Source organism: Chanodichthys erythropterus, chromosome 20 (genome assembly GCF_024489055.1).
Source record: "Chanodichthys erythropterus isolate Z2021 chromosome 20, ASM2448905v1, whole genome shotgun sequence".
In the NCBI taxonomy this organism is placed as follows: Eukaryota; Metazoa; Chordata; class Actinopteri; order Cypriniformes; family Xenocyprididae; genus Chanodichthys; species Chanodichthys erythropterus.
The window spans coordinates 37,632,614-37,643,467 of NC_090240.1; the positions used below are offsets into that span (position 1 = coordinate 37,632,614).

Sequence of the window (10,854 nt, forward strand, 5' to 3'; positions counted from 1 at the left end):
TCAGAATCAAATGTAAACATCCAAATAAATACTATACTTACATGATACGATATATGCATGACGAACATCTTGTAAAGATCCATTTTGAGGGTTATATTAGCTGTGTGAACTTTGTGTTTGCTGTTTAAGGCAAGCGCGAGCTCCGGGGCGGGGAGCACGAGATTTAAAGGGGCCGCAACCTATATATTGGTGCATAGTTAATGATGCCCCAAAATAGGCAGTTAAAAAAATGAATTTAAAAAAATCCATGGGGTATTTTGAGCTGAAACTTCACAGACACATTCAGGGGACACCTTAGACTTATATTACATATTGTGAAAACTAGTTCTAGGGCACCTTTAAAAATATTATTTCTTAATGATGTGAATGTCAAGGTTCCATTTTATCATTCTGCAAACGTTTGTTCAGAATGTTCTGAGAACGTTCCCTGTCAGCTGGGTCACCACTCAGATTGAGGAAACCATTTTTGTTGGAAAAAACTAAATTTGGTAAACCTCACTAGCATTTAGTGGAGCTTGACGCAACAAACAGAAGGTTCATTTGTCTGGCTTTGAGGTTCTGGTTTACGGTTCATGTGAACTCTGGTACAGTTTCTAATTGCTATTAAAGTGCTCCTGTTGTGCTGTTTTAAAGGTTCCTAACTTTGTTCTGGAGTCTCCTACAATAGATTTGCATGCATCAAAAGTCAAAAACACTTTAATTCTCTCATAATATCCACTGCAGCATTAGGTTTTTTCTGTCAGTGTCTGAAACGGTTCGTTCAAAGATTCGGTCTCTCTAAACCCTGCCTTTCTGAGAGCCTACTCTGCTCTTATTGGTCAGAAGCTCCAGTCTGTTGTGATTGGTCAGAAACCAAACCCTCATTAGCACATCTGAATCTCAGCACTTGATTCACAATAACAATAACAGTTTAACCGTATCAATCTCATCCAAGTGGATTTGCTTTAGCAGTGTCTTCTCGACATGAACAACACAAACCAGTCTCAGATCCAACTATAGTGTTTGAAGGCGGAGCAAAGCAGACGTCGTTTGTGGGCAGCCAATGAAAACCATAGACTTGCTTTATGCAAATGTAACAGGAAGTGAAACTGTAATTACTGAAGACTCGTTTCAGGCAGTTCAGAATCACTTGGTTCTTTGAAACTTTGCAGACATTTTACACTCACAAACAGCTTTGTTACACACTACATGAAAGGAACAAGCATAAAAGGGCGCTTTAAAGCAATCCAGACCTCATTTGTGCAAATGAACCTTTATTGATAAATAATTTGATTCGTATAATCATAATGCCTACCTTAAAGGAACAGTGCACCTCAAAATGAACATTTACTCACTCTCACTGTTTGAAAAGAATCAGAGAAAACGCCTGTCAAGATAAAAAAAACGATCAGTCCATGTGACTCGTGCTTTATATTCCAATATCATTGTGAATTATTATTTCTCAAAGTGAGTAAATAAGCACATTTACATTTTTGAGTGAGCTATTCCTTTAAAAACCAAACTGTCAGCTTTTGTTTTGTTGATTTCTTGTTTGTGATTTACATTTATGTCTTATTTCATTACTTGTGTATAGATTAATCACTGTAATTAGATGTTTATCAGTGAGTTTTTACATTTCAGACATAAAGTATCTTATTTGTCTGTGTGAACCTTCATGTGACTGTGCATTCGTCTCAAAACACATTCATTACAACTACTGCATTCAGCCAATTCATCTGGAAACTAATGTGATATTTATTTATTCAAGTCAACATGAAATGGCACTTACAACTCATTTTACTTCTGTGTAAATTCAGTGAGAAAATGATTTTCTTCATGAGGATTTGATTGGATGGTGAATGTATGAAGGTTATCGTAAAAGATTATGACATTATGAAGACATTTAGAATAACATGCACTGATGAATCATTCATAATAAGACCAGGAACATGAATTAAGAAAGTGGATCGATTTGACTTTGATTTCATGTTGACTTCAAGCGCTTATTAAAATGTTTTATGTTCATTCATGTCAACCTGATTTGTCGAAATATTTAATTGTATTGAAGCCAATGGGAATTTTTCTAGGCCAATGTGAGATTTTAATCCACTGTGTTTGTTACATGATGCTGCTTGTAACATTTAATATTCCGCAGTTCAAAACTGTCACTGCTGTCACTTTAAATTCTGTCATTTTCAGCTACAAATGACTGAGAATTCTAGAACTCGAATCTAATGAGAAGAATTCCAGAATTCAGATGCAACTCCAAATATTGAGTATGGCTGCAGATGATGTGAAGCCTTATTTTGATGTGTATTTGTACATTTACAATTTGTTGAATCTGTAAAGGAGATGATTTTTGAAATGTTTTATGACCTGTTGTCAATGTAAAGTTTTGTACACATATTTTTACAGAACAATCAGTCACGTGGACCACAGAAAATGGTTTGTTTTTAATATTATTCTGCCCCCTGGTGGTAAATTAAAACTCCATTTGTGGTGTATATTTATGTGTGTGTGTGTATTATGTATTTGTAAATATAGGCAGCTTAATGTAGAAAGAATATATTAATCATCATTTGGACATTGTGAACGTTAAGCCAGTTGATTTCCGTTATGAGATGATCATAATGAGCCTCTTAAGCCACAACATAAAATAATTAGTAAATAGATATTTTATTTTGTACATATATTGATAAAACATTAGTTAATACCACATTTGCAACATATAATTTTCACAGGAGTCCGACCAGCACATCTTAAACGATTTAAAACAGCTCACGATTTACAATACTTGCACATTAAAAACAGATCTCATGTATTTTAGATATTAGACCTTTCGCACATTTTTGGCGCAAGATTTGGAAAACAACAAAAATTACACCAGTGCCACCTAGTGTTGGAAGGTTGGTTTCTCACCAAGTTTGAATCTTTGGGATTTATGGTTTCTGACACTTTTATGGCAATATAATAATAATAATCAATACAGGGTTCCAGTCAGGGTTATTATTCTTAACTAAAAGTATTAAAACATTTTTGTTAATTAAAATAAAATATTAGATGAAAAACTCAAACTATGTTACCTTGCCAAGTTGAAGCACTGTCTTCGTTTTCCCATAGCTCACCCCACCCATTGCTAGGACTCTGTTCCTGTGCTCTGATTGGCTATTGCAGGCCCAGAGTCGCTGTCACTCTCCCAGGAGGAGGACGTGAAGCCGGCGGGGGCGGAGATAGAGTGGGGTGTGTCTGTGTAGCCCAGCCCCTGGTACCGCCCCTGCGGGGAGGCGGGGACTGAGTGACGGTCGCTGGCGAGCCGCTCATGGGACGTCCCGGCGAGCAGACCGGTGTGTTCACCCTGAACGACATCCACTTCAGAGCCGAAGAACAGCTTACGGGGACGACCTAACACAGTACGTCCTGCAGAACGCACACAAACGGCGCATACGGTTAAATGGCCAAAAAAAATCATGAAAACTGGCTTGGGGTAGCATTTTGATACCAGACAAACACACTAGCAGCCATCTATAACACCTAGCCACCACAAAAAAAGCCCTACAAATTGCCTAGCAACACCCTAGCAACCAATGACACCCTAACAACCATCTACAATACCCATCAACTGGCTTGCAACCATTGAGAGCATCCTAGAAATCACATAGTAACACCCAAGCAACCACCCAGAAAATCCTACAAACTGCCTAACAACACCCAAGCAACTGTCTAGCAACCAAATAGCAACGCCCTAGCAACTATCTAGTACATAACAACGATCAACTTCCTTGCAACCACTAAGAACATCCTAGCAACTGTCTAGCAACAGTCTAGCAAGCACCCAAAAAATCCTGCAAACTGTTTAGCAACACCTTAGCAACCAGCTACTATATAACACCTATCAAATGCATTGCAACCACCCAAAAAATCCTACAAACTGCCTAGCAACACCCTAGCAACCATAAAGCAATGTTCTAGCAAACGTCTGTTATATAACACCCATCAACTGTCTTGCAACCACTAGTAACATCCTAGCAAAAATCTAGCAACCACCCATAAAATCCTGCGTACTGCCTTGCAACACCCTAGCAACCATCTATTATGTAACACCTATCAACTGCTTTGCAACCACTAAAAACATCATAGAAACTAACTAGCATCACCCTGGCAATCACCCACAAAAATCTACAAACTGCCTTACAACACCCTAGCAACCATCTACGATAAAACAACTATCAACTGCCTTGCAACCACAGGCAATTGCTTACCAAACACCCCAAAAAATCCTACAAACTGCCTAGCAACACCCTAGCAACCATATAGCAACCAAATAGCAACCATCTAGTATATAGCACCTATCAACTTCCTTGCAACCACTAAGAACATCCTAGCAACTGTCTAGCAACAGTTAGCAAGCACCCAAAAAAATCCTGCAAACTGTTTAGCAACACCTTAGCAAACCAGCTACTATATAACACCTATCAAATGCATTGCAACCACTAGCAACTGCCTAGCAACCACCCAAAAAATCCTACAAACTGCCTAGCAACACCCTAGCAACCATAAAGCAATGCCCTAGCAAACGTCTGTTATATAACACCCATCAACTGTCTTGCAACCACTAGTAACATCCTAGCAACAATCTAGCAACCACCCATAAAATCCTGCGAACTTCCTTACAACACCCCTAGCAACCATCTACGATAAAACACCTATCAACTGCCTTGCAACAACTAGCAATTGCTTAGCAAACACCCAAAAAAAAATCCTACAAACTGCCTAGCAACACCCTAGCAACCATATAGCAATGCTCTAGCAAACACCTATCAACTGCCTTGCAACCACTAAGAACATCCTAGCAACCACCCAAAATCCTATAAACTGCCTAGCAACACCCTAGAAACCGAACTATATAACATCTATCTACTGCCTTGCAACCACTAAGAACATCCTATCAACTGCCTAGCAACACCCGAGCAACAACCCAAAAAGACTACAAACTGCCTAGCAACACCCTAGCAACCATCTACGATATAACACCAATCAACTGCCTTGCAACCACTAAGAACATCCTAGCAACTGCCTAGCAACACTCTACCACTTAAAAAACCTATGAACTGCCTAGCAACACCCTAGCAACCATCTACGATATATCACCTATCAACTACCTTGCAACCACTAATAACATTCTAGCAACCACCTAGCAACACCCTAGCAACCACCCAAAAAATCATGCCTAGCAACACCCTACCAATGCTCTAGCAAGCATCATCTGTATTACACCTATCAACTTCTTTGCACCACTGAAACAATCCTGGCATCTGCCTTGCAACACCGTAGCAACACCCTAATACATACTGAAAATAAGAATGCCCATGTGACATTTATTAGCTACTAGTGCAGCTAATTTTCAAGACAAAATTGCTGGAAAATGTCCACAAAAGTACAATAAATCTAATAAAACCTCCTTGAATGTTTTCAAAGGAAAAATTAAAATAAATGTTTATTTAATAATAATAATTTACTAGTTAAGCCAATATTGTAATAATCATATAAAATAGTAATTATAATTAGCATTATGTGTGTCCCCATGAAGAGGGGGTGCGTTCTCACCAACGTTGCGCACTTGCTCTGAGATGTCCGCGCGTATGTCCGAGACATCCAGCATGGCGAGCAGCGAGTCGAAACACGAGCCCTCGTCATCCTCACGCACGTATGGACGGCTGCTGAAACTGTAATGATGAGCGATCGCTGCCAGAAACATCTCGATACAGATAATGAAGTCCTACACGCAAACAGACACAATGCTGAAGAAGACAAACACTTCATGAAAAGACTAAATCCTCATTCACTTCAGAAACTAACAAAACTTAGAGCCTTAAGACTTTCAAATATTGTGTACATATATTGTACTTTCAAGTCGTAGGCGTCTATGATATGAAGATAACCATGTGTTTGATTGTGTGTGTGTGTGTGTGTGTGTGTGTTTACCTGTAGTCCAGTGGCTACTGCTTCTACACTGTCCCACTCCCAAGTGTGTTTGTCTGAAATGACTCCGACCTTCACCAGCAGAGCGATCAGCACAGCCTGCCTGAAACACCAAACTACATGTGACACAACTGAAACATGGAGTTTTCAGACAACCAAGTCTGTAAGTATCATGCTAACTGCTTAGCCAACCATAGCAACCGTATGGGAATATGAACCAGCCGAATTCCAGCACTAGAACATCATTGCAACATGTGATTGGGCTCTATTGCAATGTATTGACACCATAGCAACTACCTAGCAACCATCTATAACACCCAGAAAACCCCAAACTGCCTAGAAACACTCTAGCGACTGCATAGAGAGCAATTAGCAATGCCCTAGCAACCATCTATTACACCTATCAACTGTCAACCACTGAGAACTGCCTAGCCACCTAAAAACTCATACAAACTGCCTAGCAACACCCTAGAAACCACCTAGAAAACCCTACAAACTGCCTAAGAACTACCCAGCAAATACATAAACACTATAGCAACCATTTATAACACCTATCAACTGCTTTGTAACCAATGAGAACATCCTAGCAACTGCTTAGCCACCTAAAAACTCCAACAAACTGCCTAGCAACACCCTAGAAACCACTTAGAAAACCCTACAAACTGCCCACTAGTACATAACAACACTATTGCAACCATTTATAACACCTATCAACTGCTTTGTAACTAATGAGGACATCCTAGCAACTGCTTAGCCACCTAAAAACTCCAACAAACTGCCTAGCAACACCCTAGAAACACCTAGAAAACCCTACAAACTGCCTAAGAACTACCCAGCAAATACATAAACACTATAGCAACCATTTATAACACCTATCAACTGCTTTGTAACCAATGAGAACATCCTAGCAACTGCTTAGCCACCTAAAAACTCCAACAAACTGCCTAGCAACACCCTAGAAACCACTTAGAAAACCCTACAAACTGCCCACTAGTACATAACAACACTATTGCAACCATTTATAACACCTATCAACTGCTTTGTAACTAATGAGGACATCCTAGCAACTGCTTAGCCACCTAAAAACTCCAACAAACTGCCTAGCAACACCCTAGAAACACCTAGAAAACCCTACAAACTGCCTAAGAACTACCCAGCAAATACATAAACACTATAGCAACCATTTATAACACCTATCAACTGCTTTGTAACCAATGAGAACATCCTAGCAACTGCTTAGCCACCTAAAAACTCCAACAAACTGTCTAGCAACACCCTAGAAACCACTTAGAAAACCATACAAACTGCCCACTAGTACATAACAACACTATTGCAACAATTTATAACACCTATCAACTGCTTTGCAAGCACTGAGAACATCCTAGCAACTGCCTAGAAACCACCCTAGAAAACCCAACAAACTGCTTAGAAACACCCTAACAACTGCCTAGTGTCACGCAGCAATGTCATAGCAATCTTCTATAACACATATCACCTGCTTTGGAACCAACTACCATGCAACACTATAGCAACCACCTAGAAAACACTATTAACTACCTGGATACACCCTAGCAACTGCCTAGTACCACATAGGAATGCCAAAGCAACCATCTATCACACTGATCAACTGCCTTGCAACCACTGACAAAATCCTAGCAACCACCCAGAGAATCCTACCATCTGCATAGTAACACCATAGAGTCATATAGCAATGCCCTGATATCCATTATCTTCTTTGCAACCACTAAGAACCTAGCAACACCCTAGAAACCTGCTTTGAACACACTAGCAACTGAGACAGACATTAGTATGAAGCAGCAGCTTTCTATTGTGATCATGTAGAAGTATTTTACTTTAGTTTTTCTCATTCAAAAGTTCCTGCACCGTCACTAAACAGCCATTAAAACATCAGCGTCAGACTCTCACTGCAGTTCATTCTGCTGCATTTGTCTGCATGTTTGATGTTTGTGTGAACACGAACGTACCAAAAGGAAACGAAGACGACGAGTTTGACGCACAGCAGCTTCCCGACGGGCCTCAGAGGCTTCAGCTCTTCTCTCAGCGTTCGGTAGAACAGCAGCAGGCAGTACATCGCGAACTCAACACAAGACATTATCAACATCAAATCAAAAGACTAAAGACTAAAACAGGGTATCAGTGATTCACAGGCATCAGGAGGTCAGTATGCTGCAGTCTGTGACTGTAATAATACATAATTATTTTCATAAACGAATAACGGAAGGTGTTGTTACCAGCTGTGAGGCGTTGTTGACGATAACGAGGTACGTCCACGCGTTTCTGAAGCTGAAATTGCCTTCATCATAAACTCCACAGAGCTGACACACACTACAACACAGAGAGAGACTTCAGACAGAGTTCACAAAATTTATTCATCTTATATTGACTGTGTGTGTGTGTGTGTGTGTGTGTGTGTGTGTGTGTGTGTGTGTGTGTGTGTGTGTGTGTGTCGTACAGAGCGATGATGGTGGTCACAGGTCTCACTGCTGTGTACTGCAGAACTCCAAGCTTACATCTGAACAACAGAACCCTGATGAACAGAGAGAAATTCATCTTTTTTTATTTCATTTCCTTTCCTTTATGTTTTTCACATGTGCCGATATTCAGTAATGCGATGTATCACAATAATGAATATCCACAATATTGTTATCGTGGGCACTTCAAAATACCGTAAATAATAATTTATTACCAATTATTAAAATTGTTACAATGCATTTAAGAATACTTTCCTCATCAACTGTATAAAATGCACAACACCGCTGTCAAAGGGACACACACTCAGATGTAAACAAGCCCAGCGTGCAAGAGAAACAAAACGAGTGAAGGAGACGCGCTGAATGAAAGTGCGCGTTCACTCTCTGACAGCAGATGGAACAGCAGAAATGCAGCGGTTACCCCGGAAACCCCGCAAACAAAGCAACTAGTGAAGTTTTTAAAATGCTTCAAACAGACATTCATTTTTGTAATCTCAGTGTTGTTCATCACAGCACCAAATACTCAATACTTAAAGACTTAGTAGGCTATTTATTTGCAAACTTAAACATTTTTATATTTTAATCTGGACTACAACACACCCTAATGATTGTGATTATTTGTTATTGTTCAGTAAAACTTAAAGACATACGGCTTCATTAGTTAACATGTTAATTCATTAAACTGACAATGAAAAATACTTATAAAGCATTAATTATTCTTGCATTAAATAATGAGATCTTATTGTAAAGTGTTTCCTGTTGTTCTTTATAATTCTTTTGCACTTTAATCTGTTTGAAAACTTTACTTTATATATATTTTTTGTGTATTGTATTATTGTATTTAAACATTCAGAGTTCTTTTTGTTATTACAAAAATAATTCTTAAAACTGTTAAACTAACTATGACAACACTTTTTTTGCAACTTATTTCAATACCATGATAATCCCGTATACCGTGATAAAAGCTTCAGCGATTAATCACAACATGAAAATTTGATACCGTCACATGTGTGCTGTGTGTGTGTGTGTGTGTGTGTGTGTGTGTGTGTGTGTGTGTGTGTGTGTGCACTCACTCGCCCATGGCCCACGGCGGGCAGCAGCAGAAGGGCGGCAGCAGCGGTCTCTCCTCCTGCACCTCCAGCACCAGCACCAGACTGGGATACTGATTCTCCAGGAAGTTCAGCAAGAACATCAGGAAGTTGTAGATGACGTACGCCTCGTAGCATTCTCGACACGTGTCCACATAGATCGCGATCTTGGGGTATTTTAGAGCGATCCACTGCGAGACACACAAAAGCATCTTCAGGACATTGTTCTGACATTTCTCAGGATTCCTCCTGTCATTTGGAGACTGGACGGATTTGTTACTCACGCTGTCTAAGCTGTATATGGGAACCATCCAGAGAATCCTAGAAGAACAACAGGCATTCATGAGTTCATCTGCTGATTCTCATTTATAGGACATGTGAGTGTTTGTGTGTGTGTGTGTGTGTGTGTGTGTGAGATACCTGATGATGGGTTTTTGTAGCTCAGGCTGTGTGTAGTGAACCAGATGTTGTAAAATACCCCACAGTGAAATGGGGATCGTCATACAGACAAACACACCTGCGATGAACCATGCTTTAGTGTGTGTGCCCACCTACAACACACACACACACACACACACACACACACACACACACACACACCATTAACGATAGATAGATAGATAGATAGATAGATAGATAGATAGATAGATAGATAGATAGATAGATAGATAGATAGATAGATAGATAGATAGATAGATAGATAGATAGATAGGTGGATGGATGGATGGATGGATGGATGTTTTAATGCCTCACCTCGGCTCTCCGCAGCTCCCACACGCACAGCGGCAGCGCCACCGCGAGCACCAGCGCGAACAGGAGCGCGACCAGCGGCCGAATCCAGCGCCGCCAGCGCCCGCAGCACCCCGGCATCTTCACCCGACACCGATCCGCTCTTTAAATCATGTCCGACACCAGCGCCGATCACGAGCCCCAACTCGAGCGGAAGATGCTCGTCACGCACGACTCAACAGGGAAACAAACAGGGCGTGATTACCACATTACAAATCCTACTATTGAGAAGGCTTAGCTCATGAATTATAATCAGGAGAGGCTGACGTTGCTTGGTAACCTTGAGTACGTAGATTAATTAAATATTCATAAGCCAGGGCTTCCACTTGATTTGTTAAAGGGTTAGTTCACCCAAAAATGAAAATAATGTCATTTATTACTCACCCTCATGTCGTTCAATACAGTGGTTCAATATTAATATTATAAAGCCACGAGAATATTTTGGTGCGCCAAAAAAAACAACAAAATGACTTATTTAGTGATGGCCGATTTCAAAACACTTCTCAGAGTGTTGTGAATCTTTTGTT

At 40.1% G+C, this 10,854-nt stretch overlaps 1 protein-coding gene across 1 annotated transcript; it reads right to left on the reverse strand.

Annotated features, from left to right (window-relative positions):
* Positions 1-2,722: 2,722 nt before the first annotated feature.
* Positions 2,723-10,485, reverse strand: LOC137009506 (transmembrane protein 184C-like). Its single transcript, XM_067371786.1, has 10 exons — positions 10,292-10,485; positions 9,959-10,089; positions 9,823-9,859; positions 9,524-9,729; positions 8,432-8,506; positions 8,211-8,304; positions 7,944-8,056; positions 5,962-6,061; positions 5,584-5,755; positions 2,723-3,396 (listed from the first exon to the last, which is right to left on the reverse strand). The coding sequence occupies exons 1-10, from the start codon at positions 10,406-10,408 to the stop codon at positions 3,116-3,118; spliced, it is 1,326 nt and encodes a 441-aa protein (XP_067227887.1). The 5' UTR covers positions 10,409-10,485; the 3' UTR covers positions 2,723-3,115.
* Between the last annotated feature and the right edge of the window lie 369 nt (positions 10,486-10,854).